This window comes from Aptenodytes forsteri, unplaced genomic scaffold (genome assembly GCF_000699145.1).
Source record: "Aptenodytes forsteri isolate BGI_AS27 unplaced genomic scaffold, ASM69914v1 Scaffold193, whole genome shotgun sequence".
In the NCBI taxonomy this organism is placed as follows: Eukaryota; Metazoa; Chordata; class Aves; order Sphenisciformes; family Spheniscidae; genus Aptenodytes; species Aptenodytes forsteri.
The window spans coordinates 14,655,303-14,678,631 of record NW_008795405.1 but is presented as its reverse complement, the minus strand read 5'-3'; the positions used below and the strand labels follow the sequence as shown (position 1 = coordinate 14,678,631).

The window sequence follows — 23,329 nt, the reverse complement described above, 5'->3', positions numbered from 1 at the left end:
CGAAGCGGTTCTGGGAGGGGTAAGGTGGCCCGGGGTGGGAATCGGAGCTGCCGGGGGTGAGCGCTACATCCCCGCAGACGCCCGCCCCACCCTTCCAACGGAGGCTGTTTATAGCACAACACGCCGATTTCACGGGCGCGAATTTCGTCAGTCCTGCTAAAGTTACCGCAGAATGCAGCCGAGGGGTGTGAAACGGATTCAAGTTAGTAAGAACTGAGATACCACGTTCCCGTGCCTTTGAAAAGTCTCAGGTTAGGTTTCTAAGAAAAGCAAACACTGGCAGTCTCTCTTACTAGAAGGATAAACCCTGTTAGGTTGAAGCAGCAATACACTGCCTAAAGCATGGAATTGTAATTGTTTCCAGAAAAAAAAAAAACCACCAAAACCCTCCTCCAGCAAAACCAGCCAATGCAGGCAGAAAATGCAATGTTATCATTTATTTGTGAGGAAATCGATCAGCCTGGTGAGAGACAGACAGCTCAGGGCTGCCTTCTGTGACCCATGTGCCTGCGAAGGCGAGGAAAGCGTTGCCGAGATGGCTGCGAGGAAGCGGGACGAGGTGCCTGCCTCGGCTCTGTCACCCATTTTATACACGTGTCTGCGCCGGGCACTGCTGTGCCAAAAGTCAGTCGAGTTAGCTTAGGGCAAAGGCAGATGCGGTTTATCTGCTTCTAATTTAGGTGCTACGCAGTTAGCTCTCCTCACTGAGTGGCCTGAAACACCAGCCCAATGGGCTGATTCGCTTTTCTATTTACCATTACGCTGCTGGGTTAGAAATTAAAATAACGCTCTGCCGCTCCGCCTGATTTGTTTCAGTTTCTGCCGTAATTTCTTCGGTGGCATAACTAGCCTGAGAGTCCCTCCCCAGAAAGGGAGCGGGGTGATGCGCAGCCCAGTGCGGTAACCTTGTCCTGACAGCACACCTGGGTTTGGAGGAGGCACGTCTCACTTTTCCTCTGCTAGCCAGGGTGGCTGCTATTTCCAAACCGCTGCCCTGTCCCTGAGGGACCCAGCTCTGCCAAGAGCCTGCAGTTTCTGCCTGCACCAGGAGGAGACTGGCGGGACACGGTGGGTGAGATTACACAGGATTTGTCCTGGCCGTGAGCAATCAGTGTGACCTGCAGTGTTGCCGCTGCCCTTGGACACGTTTCCTCCTCCTTGCCTCCCTCCATGTACAGCAGTGCCATTGCCTCTCTCCTGGCTCGCTCGTAACTCAGAACACACACTGCTCAGGTCACTTTCTGAAGCTACCCCTGCAAAGGAACCTTTGTGAAACTGTCCTGGTTTCGGCAAGGATAGAGTTAATTTTCTTCCTAGTAGCTGGTACAGTGCTGTGTTTTGGATTTAGGGTGAGAACAATGTTGATAACTCACCAACCTTTTAGTTGTTGCTAGGTAGTGTTTACACTAGTCAAGGACTTTTCAGCTTCCCATGCTCTACCGACTGAGAAGGCGGGAGGTGCACAAGAAGCTGGGAGGGGGCACAGCCAGGACAGCTGACCCAAACTGGCCAAAGGGACATTCCATACCATGTGATGTCATGCTCAGTATATAAAGCTGGGGGAAGAAGAAGGAAGGGGGGGACATTCAGAGTGATGGTGTTTGTCTTCCCAAGTAACCGTTACACGTGACAGAGCCCTGCTTTCCTGGAGATGGCTGAACACCTGCCTGCCGATGGGAAGTAGTGAATGGATTCCTTGATTTGCTTTTCTTGCGTGCGCAGCTTTTTCTTTACCTGTTAAACTGTCTTTATCTCAACCCATGAGTTTTCTCACTTTTACTCTTCTGATTCTCTCCCCCATCCCAGTGGGGGGGAGTGAGCAAGCGGCTGTGTGGTGCTTAGTTACCGGCTGAGGTTAAACCACCACAGAAACCTCTCTGAGAAACTCAACTTTAGTATCACGGCCTGTGGGATGGAGATTTTCAGAGATTACAGCAAGGCAGCTATCATGACCGGTGATCCCCAAGACTATTTTAATAGAAATAATGAATATAAGTGATTGATTATAAATAGCTTCCTTCCCAAAAGCCTGCAGAAAGTTTCTCCTCTACTTCTCGTCCGTTCAACACCACAGGAGCAGCGGGTGAGTGGGTGCGAGCAGCAGCACAGCAGCGGAGTACAGCTGCTCTGTAAGGAGTACAGCTGCTCTGTAAGACAGCAGGACAAATGAACTCTGATGAATTCAGGACATTTCCAGATGACAGAGTTTGGGAGGGAAGGCAGACCCCACAGTCCGACGGTATGTAAAATAATGTAGAAGATCTCAGGCCGCCTGTGCTTATCCATGCACGTATAGGTTAGGGGCTGATCCCAGAACAGCTCTTTCGGTAGCTGAATTTCCTTTGTTGCTTTTTAACCTTAATAGCTCTTTAATTACTGTCCTTATTTTCAAATCAAGTATACATCTGTGTCATATTAATGAATATTCATTGTCACTGGAGAGCTATTACATGCATTTTTACCTGTGTTTCCAAGGGAATAGATGCTAGCTGAGTGTAGTATTATCTAATTTCAGCCTGTCCTCAGCACTGTAATAAAATTAAGACCTATTAGAGAAGACTCACAGATACATAAAAATAATAATGATTAATTATTTATTTGCTTTATAGTAGCACTTAAGGATTCCTGCCAAGATCATGCCTCTGCTGTGCAAGGCTTCTTGCAGACAACAGCACAAGCGGTGGCCTCGCTTGATGGAGCTGACACCTTGAACGGGAAACACAGCAAAGTGCTGCAGCAAGGATGTAACAGAGTACGTGGTCATTTGAGTGTCCTTTAGTTCCTTGGAGAGTTTGTGCAAACGAAAGAAGGGAGAGGAGGTAAAGAGGGAAGAGATGGAAGGTGAGGGTGAGCGAGACAAGGATCAACACGTACCAGAAGAGCTGAAAAGACCTCACAGAGTTGGACTCTTCCCTGGTGCTTGGTGCCAGTATCCCCTGTTAGGATCCTTGGGGTGGATCCAGCATAACTGCTTACTGGACACTGCTGGTGCCTCAGGCACTGGAGATGCTCCGGTGTCTGCTTGTAGCTTACAGTGCTGTGATCTTCTGAGGAAATGGAGGGAGAGTGAGGCTTAATTAAATAAAGTCTATTTGAAAAGAAGGAAGCAGTTCTTTAATATTTTTACAATGGGTCTGTACTGGAGGAACAACTTCCTCTGCACCGGTCCAGTAAGGACGCTGGCATGGGGTAAAGAGTTGAAGACCCTCAGCTGGACCTCAGTGTGGGAGCACTATAGATATGAAGCAAATCCTATAGATCGACCAAAAAGGAGGACAGCTGGAGCATGAGACATCAGTGTGGTGATGTTTCCACAGTGAAGTAGAGGAGATGTGTGGAAAGCAGCATTGCTGAGAGAACGAGGGCATGGAGCTAAAGAGGAAGGATGAGAGGCAGAAGTTCAGTAGTGGAACTAAATTGCCTGCTAGCGGGGTTAGCCTACTGGTACAGACTGGTTCTAAAACCAGGCAGTCTTCAGACTAGTACAGACTGGAAAAGTTAAAGTGCCAGGTATGCTCCTAGGCACTGGCACTTGATCTTCCCCGTAGCCACATTGTTAGAGCAGGCCCTGGCCACTAGCACTCTTCTGACAATTCCTGGTATGATCTGGGAGTCAAGATGTGCCAGAGACCATTCCTGATACGCAGGTTGCACACGCTCACCGTATTTTGAAGGATAAGAGAGCTCAATTGACACGGCTGTTCTGTGCCAGTCCGCCTCAGTGCCAGGGAAAGGTCCGGGGCATATTTCCTTTGTTAATATAGATGTCACCTAAGTGTTTTGAAGAGAGAGAGGGGGAAATAGTACCAGTCCTTGAGAAGAGGTGGAGGTCCTGCTCCTGAGCTCTGTCTTGCTCCTAGGAGCTCTGGGGGCCTTTGCTGGCTGAACCAGAAGGAGGATCAGAAGATGGTTTGTTCTGAGGGTACAAAACCATTGGAGAAGTTCAGAGCAGAGCTTGTGTGTGTCATAGGCCCTTGGAGGGAGCAAAGAAGTGCTGAACATAGAGCAAACTGCCGTCAGGGAGGAGTCTACCTGCTCACCACAGCGGATGGCAAATAGCTTTGATCGTGTCCACCCCAGAGCCTGCTGAGATAGTGGAGCAGGACAAGGCCAGGAGACGCTTCAGGGCTTGAATGGGAAATACCTGAGTCAGTAGTTCCCGTTTCATTACACACCCATCACTTCCAATTCAGAGACAGACGAAAAATACTTGATACCTTGTGTGGACCTGTGCATGGACACATGTGGGCATGGTGAGCAGGGCAGGGCTTGCCACCAAACATTTCACACAGAGGTCTTTTGTGAGAAGGGAAGGCATTGTAGGAAGTTTTCTGAGCCTGCTAGCTTTGATCTTTTTATGTCATTTTTATTTCCCATTTTCTGAGCCTCCCCGACTTGCAGTACCTGCAGCTGAGGGGCTGTGAGTCTACAGCAAGAAACTGAGGTCACAGGGAGTAAATCAGAGTAAAGGGCCCCCCTTTGGCTTCAGTGTCACCTGGGTGCAGCCTCCAAACCTCACCACAAAACAGACAGGCACTGATTAATTACAAATAGTGTCATCAAGTGTCCTACAGAGCAGACCAAAGCATTGGCATGGGCAGCAAGATGGAGAAACCTTAAAATGATCCTACTGAGATGCTGGCAGGATTGCAGTGTCCCATTGTGGGCAGTTCCCCCACCCCGCTGGTGCCTCCCTTGTCCCCAATAGCACTGAAGGAGTGAAGAAGAGCAGACCCACTGCCTCAGTGAGGAAATGTTATTCCTCCTCTAAAAGTGCTTCTTTTGTCCCTAAGTCCAGGAGAACACAAAATGTTGCAATTTGGGGTAAAATCGAGAGGAGGTGCAACAGTTCTGCTGGACCCAGTACATCCCAGTACATCCCATCCCATCCCATCCCATCCCATCCCATCCCATCCCATCCCATCCCATCCCATCCCATCCCATCCCATCCCATCCCATCCCATCCCATCCCATCCCATCCCATCCCATCCCATCCCATCCCATCCCATCCCATCCCATCCCATCCCATCCCATCCCATCCCATCCCATCCCATCCCATCCCATCCCATCCCATCCCATCCCATCCCATCCTTCTCTTGTAATGCAGCAGAAGGAAGTTTCTGCCTGACTTTATTGCCTTTGCCAGCATGTGAGTGCTGTATGGAGGAGATGGGTTGGGTATGTAGTGTGGACACCTGGTTTGTGATTGTCTTGTCTCAACAGCAGATGTTGCTTAGATCCAGGGAAGGCCTCCTGTTGCACCTCTCATCGTATAACCACGCTGAGTACAAATGCATGTGTAGTTATCCTGTGTGGGCACTAGGCCCACCACATGCTAGGGGCACCAGGTTTTCTGAAGATACAGTGGTTAGATGTGCTGCACACCCCTAGCACAGCACTCTAAAGCTGCTGCAGTGAAGAAAGCAACTGGGAGCTGGCCATGGCTGGATAGATGAGCCTGAAAGGGAACAAAATATCCCAATTACTGCTCTGCATACCTGGATCCAGCAATAGAGGACAGTACCTTACGCTTTCTTATCCACATTCTTTCCCCCCGAGGCTATAGATGGAGCAGAAGGCTGTCCACTGTTCAGAAAATACCAGGCTGTGCTATAATTGCAATTACTGTGATTGAATCCCGTGCTTCTGAGCTTCTCCTGGCTTCCTGCAAGGGCTAGGAGGAGATTCCTCTCATGCAAAATTGTGGTGATTTTTCCCATTTCCCTCCTGGCACTAATGCTAGCTGGGCTCCTCTCTGGAAACGTAGGTGAGTCTGTACAGGAGGTGTAGATGCAAACTGGGAGTCTCCTGCACTCCTGACTAGCTGGGGTGAGAAAGGATCCCCTTCTCCCATGCCAGCAGTGAAGGAATTTGCCTTCCTCTGAAAGACAGAGGCTCCTTTGGCTGCATGCCCCCTAACTGGTTCTCTCCTGTCTCAAGAGGTCTAGGCAGCAGCATTTTCCCTGTTTCTTGTCTATGACACTGATGTAAAAGGGATAAAATCAAGCTCTTGGGTTAGCATAAATACCCTGGGAAGAAATCCTAGGGGGAAGTCCTCGCTCTGAGCACGTACATGAAAGTCCTGGGCATCAATCCAGAAGAGGGAGGCAAAGAGTTTATAGGCCTGGGAGGGGGATCAAAGAAACCTGCAGCAGCCATCCATCAGAACAGGAGGAAGACTTAGACACCTCTGATAAAGGCTCTTGGGAGTGAGTATCGCCACTGGTGTGGGGGCAGCCGCTTACCTTGCCTCCTGCCAGCTGAGCTTCTGGCTGCCTCCAAAGAGTTCCTCTCCGTCTGCAAGCGTGCACATCTGGGGCAGGGTGAAAGCAAGAGAAGCTGCTGGAGGGCAGGCTCCTACCTGCAGGATGCAGGGGCAGGAGCCATCCTGAGCAGCCTGGCTTTGCAGTTCCATGTCAACTGAGAAACCTTTTTGCATCCAGCCTCCAGGCACACCACACAGGGCTGTGCTGGGCCACGCCTGGGTAGTACCCAGGGAAAAATCACCCCACCAGCCATTTCCGGATTTTTCTTTGCTTTGCCCCAGAACCAGGAAAAGGATAAGAAGAAAATTAGCTGCAGGTATGATACTTTCCTACAAGCAGCTGGGAAGAGCACTGGGGAGACAGACCTTGGTCTGCTTTTTTGCCTTACTGTCCACAATTCCTAGCAGAGTGCTTGGTGCGGATAATGATTGCTTGCCCCAGAAGTGAAATAACATGTTCCTCTTCCCCATAATAAGGAGAAACTGTCCTTTTCTGTGGTGTCCAAGAACGCTGCAGCCCCCAGGTCTTTTTATAGCCCATGGCAGGGATAGCTGTGTCTCCCTAGGCACTTCTGGCCTGAAGTTTCTCAACAGGATTTGGCAGAGCCTGTGCCGGCACCCAGTTGGCATACAGGGCCCCAGGGAGCAGCTTTCCTGGACCTGCTCCTTTTTTTTTTTTGGCAGACAAGGGATCACCTCCTGGCTGGGGGTGCAGGATGAAACCATGAGAACACTGCAGGGTGTTGGCACAACATCACAGGGCATCATCTACTCCTGCGGTATGATGCCCTGGAGGAGCCAGGACAGCTTGTCTCCTAAGAGAAGGAGCTGTCAAGGCTGAGGAATGCTGCTCCTGTTGGGTGCATCAACAAGGAGAGCTTGCCATCTGCTGGAAAGCGATCAGCATTGACAGGTGACAGTCTGGCGAGAGGTCTTGGGTATAAGAACAGGAGAAAGGCCTGTGTCAGCAGTCCTTGGAGAGCTGGATGGCATTTGGGCCAGAGAGAGCAGGAGGAGCACCCTCTGAGGAGGGTAAGCACAGAGCAGGCAGGAAGCTCCGGTCTCAGGCAGATGAGGTCTGACAAGACTCGCTACCATGCTACCAATCTCCTTTAAACCTCCTTGGAGGTGTCCGTCACCATTGCAGAGGTAGCAGAAGTGAATACGTGTTTGTGTGACTAATGCGTCTCAACTCATTCATTAGAAGGGCAGAGCAGAGCTGGCATGGTGGCGTCCCGCATCTCCACAGCACGATTTGCCAGCGTGTCTGTCAAGCTGTCTGTGTGCTGTTCACAGCTTCCCCCACCACTCCCTACACAGCTGAGATACCTCCCTCCCTTTGACATATTCTCAGGATTCAGCCTTTTGTTGTGCCACCAGCACATCTAGCCCGACCGGCACCGAGCATCCTGCTCCCAACCACATCAGCTCCCAGGAACACACATCCAGCTGGAGAGTCCTCAGTTTTTCCAATGAGATTTTATTAATGTCTAGGAGGATATAAGCAGATCTCCAGCACAAGGGATTGAAGAGCTGGTCTACCAACAGATGGACTAAACCTTCCCTACCAATACAAGTATTGGTACCTCTGGGTATGTCATATTAATACATTGTATAACATTGCTTATGTTATCAAAAGCTGCATCAACCTTACTGGCCTGCTATCCCACTGCTGCACTGAATTAGACGCTGCACAACAGGAGCAGAGCCAGGGAAAGCTCTGGGACGTTACTCTCCTGGTGTGGAAACCACCATGGGAACTTGACAGTGTACAGACTGTGCTCTTGCCCTTTTAATTCAAAAAGGTAAGAAATAACAGTGGCAGCACCAAATGTCTTGAATTCCCTGTATTTCATGATAGATGAGGCCCAAACTCATATTAGGTATTTCTGGAAGGTGCCATTTTCACATGATCATTTTTTCCCTAGCAGAGCCAGGCTGCAAGCCTGCACGCAGAGAGCAATTTTGGCACATCTGCAGAAGAAGGGGGTGCAGGACCTTCTCCTGCCTCTGGCCCAAGTTGCAGATGCGTTTCTTCAGTGGCAATATCATTTTAAGCAGCATTTGGTTCCAGGCACTTACCTCCCACCCTGCTGTACCTACTAGACTGTCTGGTCCAAGCGTTCGTGTAGCTTCATGGTGAGCCCGATGGGGAAAATGATCCACGTTAAAATAAACCCAGCAAGACCCCCCCAAAAGAACAGTGTCTCAGGAGAATGAGCAGAGGCTGTGGGGATGGGTAGGAGGCAGCAGGAGAGCCCCTTTCTACAGCATGGATTGTGAATTTCCACTCTGAATAATATTGGAAGAAAAGTAGGAGAGACTGAAGGAAAATAAGGCAGAAGCAACAGGGAAAAGTGTGGCCACAGTCTCTGATTTTTGTTTCAAATTGCTCCTATCAATCATTCTTCTCATTTAGAGCAGGGACGGGAAAATTGCTTTGACCAAGAGAATAGCTCCAAACTTCTCTTCCCAAGTTCAGCCCAAATCCTGTGTTCTACTAAATTTTCTGATTTCATTGTGCAAGTAGGAAACTCCCCAATCAAGGGCTTACTTAGACCATGTTGTGTCGTAAGTAAACTTAGTGGAAACTATCAGCTGGGATTTGAGTGTAGGTTTGTGTGGAGCTCCAGGGATACTCCAGTGAAAGGATGTTCTTTTCCAAGTCTGGTCAGAACCAAATAGTCCCCAGGAAAATAACAGGCTTTGCAATTCCAGGTACGCTTCCAGATCAAAGATGCTCACTAGAGTGACTCTCCTAAGGTTTTCTTCAGTAAATGATGAGGAAGGCTAGGAAAAATTTCAGTCTAGTAATCCTCTGAAGGGGCCTGCGAAATCTAACCTTTGGTTAGTGTGAAGATCTTCAAAATCAGAAGAACCGCTACCACTACCATGTCATGCTCCCCTCCCTGAGTAGTCACGCCTGGCAGCCTCTTGCCAGGCTCCTTGGCTTTAATTTACACATTACTCCATCTAGTGGCCTAAAGGTTCCAGCATCCAAGAGTTTAAAACTCTGCCCTGGTACCAGCTGGAATTCAAACCTCTGCAGCAATTTTGCCATCACCACTTTCGCCTCCATCTGTTAAGAAGAAAAGCAAAGTCATCGTCAGTGACAGCAACTACAGCTTAGACTGCAGCTACTTAAAATCAGTGTATTATGTCATGCTGCTTTGTCAATATAGAGATTTAAAAGTTAAATGTTACTCTGTTAATGCAGCTGGCTGAGTTTGGGCAGGAAGAATAGTTGCCTGGAGCTTCCTGTATTTGAAGACAACTGACAGGTGCTAAGATCTGTCCCTGTGTTCACGTGTTAACCCCATTTTGGAAATCAGAGGTAAAACCAAGAACTTTAACCTGAAGATTTTGAGCACTAGTGCTTAGATGAACTCAAAGCACAGACCCGAAGAACTGGCCTCCTACTGTCCTTCTGAAATGCTCTCTGCCATGCTCAGGTACTCATATACTTCATTAAATTGTTCCTCCCATCCACGCAGTCCCCTCCTCGCCTTCTCAGAGCCAGTCCTGGCTTGTGCCCTTCTGCCAGCTGATGTTTTCCCTGCCTTGACTCTGCCAGCTGCAGCTACAGGATGGTCCCTAAGAGCCCCTGCACACCCTCTGTGTGTCTGGCCTCGGCTGGCAAAGGGATGTTGACTGTGATTCCCATCAACGGGTTTGGATTCAAGCAGGGTGACCCAGGACAGTTCAGAGGGAGAGCAGCCAGCTGTCCCCTCCCCTGAAGGCACATTGGCTGCATGCGGGCATGGGTGACATGGGACCAGTTCAGTACATGTATGTCTGCTCAGGTGATAGTGTTTGAGAGACATGCCCTGTCCTGGGCATGGTGGGGATCTTCCCTCTAGAGGGAAGAGGGTCAGCGCACCATCCGTGTGGCCTTTGGTCCCCCACCACCAGCCACAGCCAGCACACCCTGAGCTCGCTGTGCTCGCTAATGAAGCGTCATTCCAGGCCTCTGCTTACCTGTGCAAACACCTGCCCGATGCAGGATCGGGGTCCCAGAGAGAATGGAAAATAGCAGTAGTATGGCCTACAAAGAAAAATGTTCAAAACTCTCAATCTGACAGCTTGGTTATAAAGAAGCAAGCAAATATTTCATCACAGCAGCAAGGAAATGGTCTAACTACCACCTTACCTACCTGACTTGTTAAGACAAACTCCAAATTAACATGTTTTTGGTTCAGAGCAGCAATACAGCTCCGAAGCAAGTTTCCTCATCATCTCCACTTACTATATGGCTCAGCTCACAGAGCTGTTTTGTTGCGTGCAAACCTTATTTCAAAGCTGAATGTCAAGCATACTGTAAATGCTCTCCAGCCCGTCACGGGGATGTAACGATCCACCCAATTATTGCTCTTTTGGGAGCTCTGAACCACGTGTGTGAGGGGGCATTTCTTCCAGAAGACCAGACTAACTCTAGGCTGAAGCAAAACCCCTGACTCATGAAGTAGGTAGATGCAGGGATCAGCACCAACTATTCAGGTCACCGATGCCTCCCATTGCACTCCAGCCTACTGATGCAGATACGGCTTAGGCTGCCTGCCCACGTGGCTGAACAGCATCTCCTGTCCTTCAGCCCCTTGTCCCCTCTCTAATGCGGAGACACTTTCAGCTTCCTGGGGCCAGGGCTGCCACGCATTAAAAGTTTGTATTGCACTAAGGCAAATACTCAACCTGGTTTTGGTCCAAAGCTTTGACCTCATATAAACGTTAAATAACACTAGTATTGGTCTTTTTTGTAAGGTATCATGTGGTCCAAAGAACTTCTGAACAAAAGCTGCACATTATTGCTCTCTTTTGCATTTGGGTAAGGATTTAGCGTTACTCATACTGGAATGGAAAAATAGTTTTATTCTACTTTTTTCCCCCTTGAAATCTCTTCCTGTAATGGTTCCTTATTACATATTTAATAACCTGGGAGTAAAAAGAAACTCACTTAGGCGCATCTTTGCTAAATCGGTCTGGATTGAAAGTGAGTGGATCCTTGAAATACCTTTCCATCCTTCCCATTATGTAAGTGCTGAACTGTCAAGAAAGAGTTTATTTGCGTTAGTCAGGAGCAGCACACTGAAAATGCCTCTTTGCTGTCACAGGTACAAAACCATAACTGCCTTCTACTCTCCAGGCAAAAAACAATCCAGAGTCCAAATTCATATCCCAGTTTTGCCCAAGATTTCAGAGAGGCCAGTAGAAATATACCCAGGGAGTGTTTTGGCCATCTGATACATGGATCCATTACATTTGGATCGACTGCAGCAGCTAAAAGCTGCCAATGGTGGATGGGACTCACAACAAGCGTCGTGTTTGCAGGAATTCTGACGCCGTCGATGACGTGCTCCTTCTCCATCCAGCGTATCGTCCCTGGGAGGGGTGGGTACAGCCGCAGTGATTCCTTCAAAACCTGCGTCAGCAAAAAGCACAAAAGGTCAGTTAGTTAATACAGTGTAGGAAGCAGAAATAAAATTAATTACCTCCCTATGGCCTTTCACTTTGGCCAAATGGGAGCTTTTGACTTGGGGAACAGATGCTAGTGTATCTGCCTTGGACTCCTGTGGGCAAAATATATGGCTAAGTCAGCTCCCTCAGGCCTGGTTCTTTCTTACGACTGGTAAAATACAGAGAAAAAGAAGCAAGAACCACAAGAGATACCATGCATTGAACAGATCTAACAGCTCAAGTCAGGTCAACAACTAAGCGAAAAAGTACTGGGAAGCAAATTCAAAGGGAATATCTAAGAGTGAAGTCTCATGCGCCCGATGAGCCATTCTCGGTGCCGGCTGCCACGAGGATGGGTGGTTGCTCCCACCTCCTTCCCATTCTCAGCACTGCACTCCCGCTCCTGCCTTTGTCCTGCTTCTGCTGCTCGGGGAGCTGAGCCAGGTCAGAGCACCAAAATGACAAAAAACAACCTGGCAAAGGAAAATGAATAGGAAACAGTGAGAAAAAACGGAATGAAAGAATTTCTTTTGGTGGCAGTGAGCTGTAAGAATGGCCTATTTCATCAAAGTGAAACCTAATTAACAGTGCACATTAGCATCGCACTGCAAATGCAATTAACGGCGTGTATGCACGAGTGGATTAATGAAAAAGAAGCGTAGACAAAAGGATTCAGAATTGCCCGAGCGACAGGAGAGGAGTCCCGTGGTCTCTGATACTCCAGTGATGGACTGGCTCTGACCAAGGGTGACTGTGATTTTGGTTGTACAGATCCGAGCTTGTTCTGTTAAATAAACGGTCTGCTTCGAGAGGATCTCCTGTGATGTCCTAAAACTGAAAGGCTTAGATACCTCATCCTAATTGGAGTGGTATAATTGTGATGGTGTTTGGAGAAGCCTAAGGAAACCTGCTGATTTCTGTAATCACACAGAGATGCCTTTTCCTTATGAGAAATACACCTTTGAAATCTATCCGCTGTCAAAGCACAGTGATTTATGGGATGGGATATGGCAAATGACAAAACACTATCGCCCACCTCGACAGGGCAGTTTAAGAGAAAAGCGACCATGGCAGACTACTAAAATCACAGGGAATTTAAGCAGGGAGAATAGCTACCAGGACTGTGATTCAGCCTTTCCTGAGGGCTACTGGTGTCTCCCATCTTGTAAAAAAGGATATGCAACACAAACGTTGGCGAGTAGCCAAGCCCAGGCTTTGCAGTTCATTACCAACCAGCAGTTCTATACACAAGACCTCTTTTAGGACCAAACTTTTTTTTTCCCCCCCGAGTGACTGAAGAGTGTTTCAAGACTAAATAATAAAAAATTGAAATTGCAAAATATAGCTGTTATTTTTGGATGTCCTCAAATCCCGCTGAGTTTATGGTACATGATGAGATCATAGCTGGAAATGCTTTAACAATAATCAAACAAAAATAGAGCTGTGAGTTTGGGAAGTGACTGGGACTCATGCACAGGTGGGACTTGAAGTTGCAAACTCTTCTTAAAATACAGCTATGGTTTCAGCTTAAACAGGTGGGGATTAAGCAACTCCGCTCTAGCTCCCAGCTTGGTAATAATTAAAGCAAGCAGTGAAGGAATCGTGTGGAATTTTGGAAAGAAATTCGAGGAGCATCCTTCCCAGCAAGGCTGGGCTGCTGCAAACGGCTCACAGTACCTGCTTGCTGACTTTCTGGGGACAAATGCCATCAGGATCAAATATTGGCATTGCTCTTAAAATTTTAAAAGTGTGGGGCTCCTCTTGGTAGTCCCATGAGATGGCAGGAGTGCTACCAAACAGCTCTGACTGGTATTTTACCTCACTCCTACAGTACCTGCGATAAGTAGGTGAGTTTGCCAAGATCCTCATAGTCAATGTCTCTCTTGGCACCAAGAACTTCATCCACTTCAGCCTGAAGCCTGCAGTTAAATTAAAAAATGTTAGCTGCAGACACCCATTTCTTGCTAGGCAAGTTGGCAAATTACATTTTTTACTTTCCAGACATTGAGTTGGACTTTGACTCCTATCCTCAGGTGAAACGCTTACTGATTGATTCCCAGCCAGCCTACCCGAACCTGTGCCTCCTATCAGGATAGAGCAATGTGTGTACAATGCAGCTGAATCAAGCAGGACTCAGGACCAGCTTTGTATAAAGGCTTTGAAAAAAATCACTTAAGATGAATTATTCCAATTCCATCTAAGCTTTTTTAAAATTTTAGATATATTGGGACTATGAAACTGTTTATTTTGGAAGGGAGGCTAGAATTTATTGGGAATTGATCCTAGCTTTCTAATAATCCTTATAATTAAGTTCACCTTGAAATTAACAGCAAGCTGGGTTTGCAAATTGGAGCGCACATACCTTTCCAGTATTTCAGGATGCTGAGCCAGTGCCATTACTGTGAATGACAACTGATTGGCAGTGGTTTCATGACCTAACGACACCAGAAATGAGTTTAAAGGTTAGTATGAAATAATAACATGATACAAAGATGGTCTACTAGTGTGACTGTGAACAGGAAACTTTAAAAGTCAGGCTGCGAATGTTTCATTTCAAGTATGCTAGAAATTAAAGGAAACACTAAAAGGAATGTAAATTCTATGTAATGAGCTTTCAAGAATGACAAGAGCAAGACATAGCTGGTAAAGATACGAGCCGTCTTGCTCAACTCAATGCTGCAGTGGCTGCATATGGCACCTACTGGTTATGAGCTCCTCAACAGAAGGGCCAGTGAGGTTCAATACTTGCCTGGTCATATTATGGGACACATGGTCCTGCCGAGAAGCAAGGATTTACTGGTTTTGAGGGAAAACAGAGCTTCTAACCGTCTTTAAAATGTCTGCTTTATGCGGGTAGTTTTCATTTTTCATGGATAGGTCTGCTTTATGCGGGTAGTTTTCATTTTTTCATGGATAGGCATATGTATTATTTTAAAGCATGACAGAAAACAGACTTCTGCAAAGATGTATTTGTTGCAATAATGTCTTTCAAATAACGTCTTTCATGCGAAAGAACAGTGTTTTGACCTCACCTTCTTAGGAACCTAAATCCTACTGACTTGCAAGATCGGTTTTTCTACGTTGTTTACCTCATGCATCATCTTGGCCCCTCCTTTTTCTGATAGTCTTGACAGTGCCCTCTCCTACCAAGCATGGACTAACGCTCTTAAGGCAAGAATGGCATTTAATCGTGTGGGTGAGGTGACGCGAAGACACGTGGAATATGTTAAAGATGCTTTCAGTGGGGTTTAGCAGGATCTGGAGGAAGGGCCAGAACCCCGCAAGAAATAGCCTTGCACCCCAGCAGGCGGTGCTGCCCTCTGCACCACAGGTTGGAAACCACTGGCCTGGAATTATTTGCTGTGTTGATATGACCGAAGGAGGATAACATATCATTTGCCTATAAGAAAACTAAGAATTCTCTTCAGACCTTGCCCAGCTGGTCCTATGCCAGTGTAATACTGCTGTCTTCCAACCAAGTGACTCCTGGTTACAGCAGTGTCACACGGAGTGAACAAGGACATTAATCATGACCCTGTAGATGGCTCAAGAATGATTACAGCTTCCTGCATGACATATCCAAACGTTAAAATATCTACCAACCTGCAACAAAGAAAGTGATAAAGTTATCCAGAATGTTTTCATCATCTCTAGTTTCCTCCAAAGCTGTCAAGAGAGAAAAGCAAATGAGATTAGAAAACGTCCCCATGCCCCAGCTGGAACGGCCAGAATGCTCTGCCCTGTTTTGCACATTTTGTCTGAGGTGGCATCAGGAGGGGATGCTGAGCAGGCAGCTCAGCGGTGACTTGCAACCAATATTTGATCCAACGCAAAGAAATGGGGAATTTTCAAAGCAACTCTCACTGTCTTCAGTGTGAAGAAACCCTCCTGAAGACATCAGAGGATCAAAGTTCAGATCCTCAAAATAAGCCTCCCCAGATCTCATGGCAAAACATGCCACAGATGAATTAAATCCAACAGCAACGTGTCCCCTACCATCTCCTTTCAGTATCTGCGTAAGAATATCCAGCGTGGCTTCCTTCCCATCCTGGATGGCCTCTCTCCTCTGGTCAATGCACTCCTTCCCCACACGCCGCAGCAGCCTCACGCTCTCCTTGACCTCCTTTACCAGCTTCTGTTTCCCTGGCATGTACTGAATACAGAATTTCTTTAGTCATTTTATTCCTTTTGCTGGTAAAAAAATATTGCCAGTGTTATTTTTCAAGTGGGCACCTGGTTTTCTGCTAAATGACATTTGTCACAAGAACGTCTGCTCTCCACGGAACAAAGTGAACGTCCCCAAGGTGAAGGGTTTGGGCTGAAATGAGAAATATTCCAATCTGGGCATGCTGACGTCCTGCCTTGTCAGAGCTGATGTTTTGAGCACCGTGAGCAAAATTCCTCACCTCTCCATGGAGAGAAACTGCAGCATGCGATACACAATGTCACCTCTGGGCCCAAAAAGGAAAACAGGAGCTCTAAAAGCCTGAACTACAGCTTTCATGAGAAACTGTGGAATGATTCTTAACTTAAATACTTCAGATTACATCCATAATTTCCTAGTATATGAATTTTGGTCGAAAATATGGGGTTTTTATGGTAAAAAAGTTCAAATTTCTTCCACCTTGGGTGAAGGCTGCCTTCCTTCTTGGACAAATGGCAAAAATCTCAATTTTTGCAGTGATGGGTGTGAAAGTGTGAAAACACATGAGAAGGACACACGTAGGGGGGAAGAGAAGGCAAAAAGACAGAAAGGAAGCATTAAACGGTCATGTTAATTTTGCAAGTGTTTTAAAGCACTAATGAATTTTATCTTAACACACATCGGAGGGAAAGAGCTACCGATGACCCCTTCCCCGTCATACATGGACCTCGCACAGCTCCGGCCCCTGCAGGAGCAGAGGCTCCAGCTGGACACGAGGCGAGAGGACTGAAGTGAGGTGCATACAGACCTGCATGAAGGGGACGCGCATCTTGGTCATTCCCTCCAAAACCACGGTCACAGCATGTGGGAAAGGCGTCTGGTCATCGCTCAGTGCATTTAATTCCAAGCCAAAGGCTACCTGAGGAGCAGGAGAGAAAAAGGCAGCAACTCGCTGCATCCTCCTGGCTCCCTGGGGCTGGGGTGAAAGAGCAGGACAGCCTCACACCGCCGCCTTTTCCCCTAAAAATACCTCAGGTTAGATCCTGCCTTGCGGGAGGCTGCAAGAGAAGGGTCGTATCTACATTATGCTTCCTCCTCATTTGGGGGGATTAATAATTTACTATTACTCTCCGCTCATCCCAAACTGTTTTGCACAGAGAAGGGAAAAGCCAGCGTAAGGCAGACTTCGTGCTGACATATAATGGTAATAATACAACATCCACACGTGAACAAGCACTGGTGTGCCCCTTTTGGCATGGAGGGGTGGGAGGTATGAGGCTGTAAGGACTTTTGCAACGGGTCCCCGTCCTGCAGGCCACACCTAGGCTGCGCAGACCCTTCCTTAACTGCCCCTTGCTATGGCTCAGCCCAAATGGAAGTGGCACAATTAGTTCTCCAGCTCTTCTGGCAATGCTGGGAAAAGGTCTTGTTCCCTGGCTCCGGCTCCTGATCCCGTCCTGCTGCCGGTACCCGTTACTTCCATTCCTTCCTGCCAGTCACAGAGGAAACAAGAAAGTGGACAGCTGGTACCTTTGCAATGATATCCATAGTCACCCGGTTCATCATTGTCAGCATGCTAAACTCTTCTTTTCCATCTGCCTTTTCCTCTAGCTTCTCCATCAGCTCCTCTGCTTTTTCATTAAAAGTTTCCATCAGACCAATCAGGTAGCTGAACAATTAATAAAAATGAGTGATGGAGGCTCTGGAGAGGACATCTTTGCTCAAGCAAAATTATCTTCATTATTTCCCATTGAAAATCATAATGGATTTTTGTTTTTTAATTTACAATAAATTTTCCTTAATACTTTAAAAAGCAAACAGATAAAATGAGCTAAATTCTTCTTATAGCAGCCCCGCTCCGTCCTGCCATGTAAACGCTGGCTGTCATGGCAAAGGGCTTTGCCTTTGCATGCTGAGGCAAATGGACTTTACCTTCAGACCCTAAACGCAATGCATCAAGGCAAACCAGACCAACCCCCTACTTATTAACCATGCCGTATCTCCCACAGGGAATCACTCAGGCAGGTGAATGATGAGGCTTGCCCACTTCAAACCCCCGAGGTCTGTTTTCTGACAGAATAAGGCAGCCGTCACCACACTCCTGGATACGCAACCCTGGGACCCTTCTGCTGTTGCTGAGCTCATACGGGTGTCACTCCCGCATGGGAAGTCTGGTCAAATTATGCTTGTCATGGAAATGGTGCGTTGGACTCTAAATGAAACGTGATTTTGGCACTAAATGTTTTTTTTCTCTTTCTAAATATCAAATAATGGATCAATGACAGGGAGAATCATGAAAATATAGTAGAAATAACAGCTAGATCATCCCAGGGATATTTGCCTTACGTTCGGCTGAAAGCTGGATCCATTATCTTCCGCTGCTTGTGCCAATGCTCATGGTTGCAAACAGTTACCAAGCCATTCCCTAGAAACCTAGCATTTAGGAAAACACAGAAAAGAACAGTTTTCAGCAAGGGAGCCAGCCAAACCCTGTGTAGTCACAAAGATAACTCTTCCATATCTACTTTCTTCTATTTTTCCTATGTGCAGGGAGTACCGTGGTGCTTTGAGTACACATTTGTTACATCACTGTGGACCACAACTGAACTGCAGATAAGTTTTGCCTGGTAGGTGTGGACTGCTAAGTCCAGTAAGATGCTGGTTCATTACAGCTGTTGTCCAAGTAATTAATATAATAACTGGATTATTATATTTTTAAAAGCTTCAGGCTAACAGAGAAAAATCCCCTTTTTTGTTATTGAGCTTAGGAGCTGGAAACTCCCATGCATTAAGGAATAATTCAGTGCTCTAAAATCTAAGTGACAAGTTTGATGATGGTCTTGAGCAAACTATTCTGAGACTAACTGAACATCCACAGGGGGAAAAAAAAAATATGATCAAGGTAAAAAAAAATCCAACATAACCTCCTCCCTGACTGGGAAGACATTTGACTTGACACATAATTTAGTAGGTACATGTTGCTTACATATGTCTGGAATTAGTCATTAATCCCAACACTAAGGTAAATGGTCTGAGTCAAAGTAAGTGTCATGCCTGTGACGTTATTTATCTTTCACTTATTTTCAGATCACAATGGCTTCAGATGGGTTTCACCTACCTCTCACCAAATATGTTGAAGATACGACCGTACACCAGCCGATCCTTTGGGTACTGTGGTGACATCAAGAACTCCTAAAATCAAATCTCAGGTCAGTGAATACCGAGTGCAATCCGTTTCCCAGACAAAACATAAAAATCCACTCACACGTTCACTCTTCTCCTCCTGTAGCAATAACCTGAAGACTGGATGAATTATTTGGTATGCCCTGATTCCCCAGTTCCCATGCTGCTAGCTTGTTCTGCATGCCTCTAGCACTTTTTGCCCAATGACCCAAAATCTCACTCTGTGGTTATTGCAAAGATTTAGAGGAAGAAATTCAGTCCCTTATGCCTCGCTCATTTGAGATATTAAGCTCTTGCAAAGAGTCTGCTTTTCAGAAATGGTGGATGCTTGCTCTATCTGCTGTTTAAATAAAGGTAACAAAGTAAATCAACTGATCAAGGAAGAAAATAAATCAGGACAGCCCGGAGAGCAGAGCACCTCATACCCTAACCCAGCCAGAGTCACCCTCTCCGCAGGCACAGGCTGGCTGCACCGCGCTGTCCTGAACACCAGGGACCGCCTCTCTCTTTCTGGAGGGACGGGCTGATCGCCACTGTCGATTAGGCTTTATTTTGCAGTACCTTCACTCCTTCGGGACTCAGAATCATTACTGAGACTCTGTGAAAGGCATTAAGCCGTACAATAGGTCCATATTTCTCTGCCCTACAAGAAGAGAAGGAAAAAAAAGAGAATTATGGTACAAACCACCAACATATAACAGTTCAGACCTAATAATCTCCAAGGACCAAAGCAGCATGTACTGGGAACTACTGCAGTCTTCAGTGAATAAAGTCATTAAGAGAAAGATCAGTGCTCTCTCTCTAGCTCCTCTACCGACCTTCTGAATTATGCTATGTATGTAATTCGGGGCCTCTGTGCCTTCACTTCCAAATTTGTGCTACAGGGCTACCCCATTCGATGTTACTGATGTGTCGCAACTTACCACTGCAGGAAGAGATCATGCATAAACTCCTGTTTCCTCAGCATTCTCCACAAGATTGGCAGATGTCCAAATAAAAAGCTGCAGAAAACAAAGGTTAAGAGTGTCATGAGGATGCCAACATAGGGTTTTGTATGGATTGCAACCCTTGTTGCTCAGTGATGCAATACGAGTTTTGCTCATGTTTTCCTCCTTGTAAGGAAAGATAAAAATAACACCTAGCTGTGCCAATGCCCAGCCCTCACGTGGGTAAGCTGGGGACCAGGATCAGGCTGGTGCACTCGTGCAGCCAGGAAGACCAGTGCAGAGACGCAGGACAAGGTCTTTTTTGCTGCTGTATTACAGGAGATGTTTGGGTCTGGGTGGGAGCTCCCAGCAAAGTGCTTTGCTCTTTGCCTAGCTGACTGAATCTCCGCTGCAACGACTACGATTCTGTACATGCAACAGACATCTGCATTAAATATTCTTTAATACATGCTCAGCCCTGATAAGCGTAACTTCGGTTCTGTCAATGGAGTTAAACTGAATAAAAGTAGGCGCACACTCCTTCTGTCTAAAGTCATGTCACCTCAAATCCTGAAAAAAAGAGGACAACCTAGAAGGATAATCACTGGTTAATATGGAAACTGCAGAAATGAATAAAAAGGGTTAACTCTTCAAATACAATAGCTGTATTAAAAAGTTAGAGATCAATTCCTTCCTTCGGCTGTGAGTGGTGAATTCCCACCAGCTTTGCATACATCTGAAGGAAGATTTGGCCAAGCTCCTCTCTAAACGAAGCAAGCTGCGCTCAAGATCTGTTTTCCATTTGAGAGACAGCCAGCCATGCTATCATCCTTTCCAGTATAAACAAGCTATAGGGGGAAAAACAGGCTCTTATCTTATTTCTGGTGGAACGGGTAGGCACTTAAAATAACAAGCACTCAGCAAAGTTACCCAACATCTACAGAAACTTTTAATCCTTCACTTGTTTGACTCCTCCATTGTAACTGGACTCCAAAAAGATGTGAAAGCCCCCAATATGACAGATGAGTCCTTCGTTAGCTGAAGCTCCAGAAACCGCTCTATCTGCAGCGCATGAAGCAAGGTCCCACTCATGGCTCCTCTTGTGTGTCACATGAATCCTCAGAGATATTTTTCATCCCCTGTCCCATCACTACCCAATTAAGTCAGGTGTTACAACAGGCCTAAAACATTCATCCGCTAATGAGAAGTCCCAATTACTTACTGCATGCCACAAAAAAACCTAAGCAAGGACTTGATTTGGGATATATGTGACACTATAATCTGAAAACATGTATTTGTAAAGAAATCCTTTTTGCTCATTTCTTGCTATTAAGTCTTTGATATGAAGCAAACCTTTGAAGAGATGACCTCCTCCCTATTCATGCAGTAAAAACAACACAAAGCCACTAGGACTCACTTTTCCAGCCTGTCCTGCACAAGTCTCCTTTAGAGATGTGCTGTGTTAGTTCTGATAAAATAAATCAGCACAAGGGCGTTAACGTCATCTTGTCATCATGCAGCCATAAAACCTGAGACAAAATCTGAGGTTTTGATAAGATTCTGTTGTACTTCGTTCTAAAACAAGGCTTTCTTAAGCTTTTATCAAAGCGAAAGAGACAAGGGCAAAGGGAAGGTCATGCATCTGGGACAGAATAACACGTTGAAACAATACAGGCTGTGGGCTGGCTGGAGGGCAGATCTGCTGACCACAACATGGGGGCTGGTCCCGGTGGGCAGCAAGCTGGACACAAGCCGGCCTTTGCTTCTGGTGCTGCTCTTCTCCAGTTTGCCAGATACAGTCTTCAGCTGAGAAGCGTTTAGATTTGGATGAATCCCATTTCAGAGTAATTTGGGTTGGCAAGGACCTCTGGAAGCCACCGGTGCAGTCCCCTGCTCCAGGCCAGTCAACGTTGGAGCTATGTTACGTGGCTCAGGTCCTCACCCAGTCACTTGTACCAGCGTTTGAGCACCCTCATGGTGAGGGTGTTTTGCCTTACACCTAACTGGGATTTTCCTTGCGGCAACTTGTGTCCATTGCCCTTTGTCCGTCATTTTGCAACTCCAAGGAGAGTCTGGTCCCATCTTCTCACAACCACCCATTAGGTAGCTGAAAACAGCGAGTGGATCCCCTCTGCCCTTCAGCAGCCACTTCTCCACCCAAAGCAAGCCCAGCTCTCAGCCTCCCAGGCATCCTGGCTGCCCTCCACTGGACTCGCCCCAGTTTGTCAATGTCTTTCTTGTACTGGGGAGACCACCACCACACACAGCACCCATCTTTACCCCAGGCATCCTGGCTGCCCTCCACTGGACTCGCCCCAGTTTGTCAATGTCTTTCTTGTACTGGGGAGACCACCACCACACACAGCACCCATCTTTACCTTTTTTTTTTTTTTTAATAAGTGACTTTTCAGAGCTGGAGGTATTTGATTTTCCCTACCTTGGACATTTAAGAGTGGAAGTGTTCGTGCAACAGGTACTGAAATGGAGGTTTTGGACTGTCCCTGACAATTTATACTTTTGAAAAGCTATCGCATGACATACAAGCTTCCACCTAGACATAACAGTACTAGAAACCTTCTTGGGAAGGATCCTAGGCTGATCACCAACATCAAGCCTCAAACCCTGAAGAAGGAACAGAAAAACAGCCACAGGGTTACTCAAGCTGCCATTACTCCAGAGTGTTACTTCACACTTCAAAATGAACATAAGGACAAGCAGGTTCAGGTATGACAAGATCCATCCTCTCTCTAATCTTAGTATCCAACCCTGATTACACAAGTAAAACTTGGAGTTAGGCAGCCAAGGTTGGTGTCCCTGTAGGGCTGTGTAAGAGAGTGCTGATGCAGTGCCTCTTCCCATGGCATGTTATGGAGGGCATGTGCACCCAAAGGTGAGGTTGAATGGGAAGCCCACACACTCCTGGAAGAACCATGTCTCCTTGTGACAGCACTGCCACTGCCTTGCTGGCAGCCTTCTCACTGCCCTTTATCACTTATGACATTTTTTTTTTGGCACAAACCGAACACCTAGCTCATGAGGGAGAGCAGGGAAGGTGCCTGGTGGAGTCAGTGTCAATGTACTTCTTGGAGCTGTGCGGGACAGCAGGCTGTGCTGGTCCAGTGCAGAGAGCCGCTCCTGCATGGCTAGCGCTGCCTGTCAGGTCCCTCTTTGGCGTCATAAGCAAACGCACAGCAAAGTTTAGATGGGCAACTCTAAACTGCTCGTTTCATGCTGCTGTGGCCACCTTGAGGCGACCAGCCAGGGAGATGTAGGCCAGCACATCACATCCCACCCCACCAGCCCATGGCAGCCAGGCAGTGCTGCAAAGCAGGGCGGGGGGATGTCCGGTGATGGCCGATG

At 47.0% G+C, this 23,329-nt stretch overlaps 2 protein-coding genes across 2 annotated transcripts in view; both read right to left on the bottom strand.

The window, feature by feature from the left end:
* The window catches only part of LOC103900314 (extracellular tyrosine-protein kinase PKDCC), a 15,742-nt gene extending 9,327 nt beyond the window's left edge, over window positions 1–6,415 (bottom strand). Inside the window, exon 1 of the mRNA XM_009280968.1 lies at window positions 6,362–6,415. Coding sequence (XP_009279243.1) covers window positions 6,362–6,415 — 54 coding nt within the window. The remainder of the gene's footprint in view (window positions 1–6,361) is intronic.
* A 1,311-nt stretch (window positions 6,416–7,726) lies between these two features.
* Window positions 7,727–22,258, bottom strand: LOC103900313 (cholesterol 24-hydroxylase). Its single transcript, XM_009280967.1, has 16 exons — window positions 22,250–22,258; window positions 21,642–21,775; window positions 19,967–20,044; window positions 19,605–19,686; window positions 18,979–19,052; window positions 18,207–18,293; window positions 17,391–17,529; window positions 16,669–16,779; window positions 15,713–15,869; window positions 15,320–15,382; window positions 14,079–14,151; window positions 13,551–13,635; window positions 11,571–11,681; window positions 11,217–11,305; window positions 10,244–10,310; window positions 7,727–9,344 (listed from the first exon to the last, which is right to left on the bottom strand). The coding sequence occupies exons 1-16, from the start codon at window positions 22,256–22,258 to the stop codon at window positions 9,183–9,185; spliced, it is 1,521 nt and encodes a 506-aa protein (XP_009279242.1). The 3' UTR covers window positions 7,727–9,182.
* Window positions 22,259–23,329: the final 1,071 nt, after the last annotated feature.

Bases quoted from the DNA above. Each gene is read 5' to 3' on its own strand.
- LOC103900313 (XM_009280967.1), bottom strand. The intron at 19,053-19,604 runs GTACTGCAAAAT...ATTTGATTTTAG, and splicing joins TGAGTCCCGAAGGAGTGAAG to GAGTTCTTGATGTCACCACA. The intron at 10,311-11,216 runs GTGAGTTTCTTT...TTTTCTTTGTAG, and splicing joins TTTAGCAAAGATGCGCCTAA to GCCATACTACTGCTATTTTC.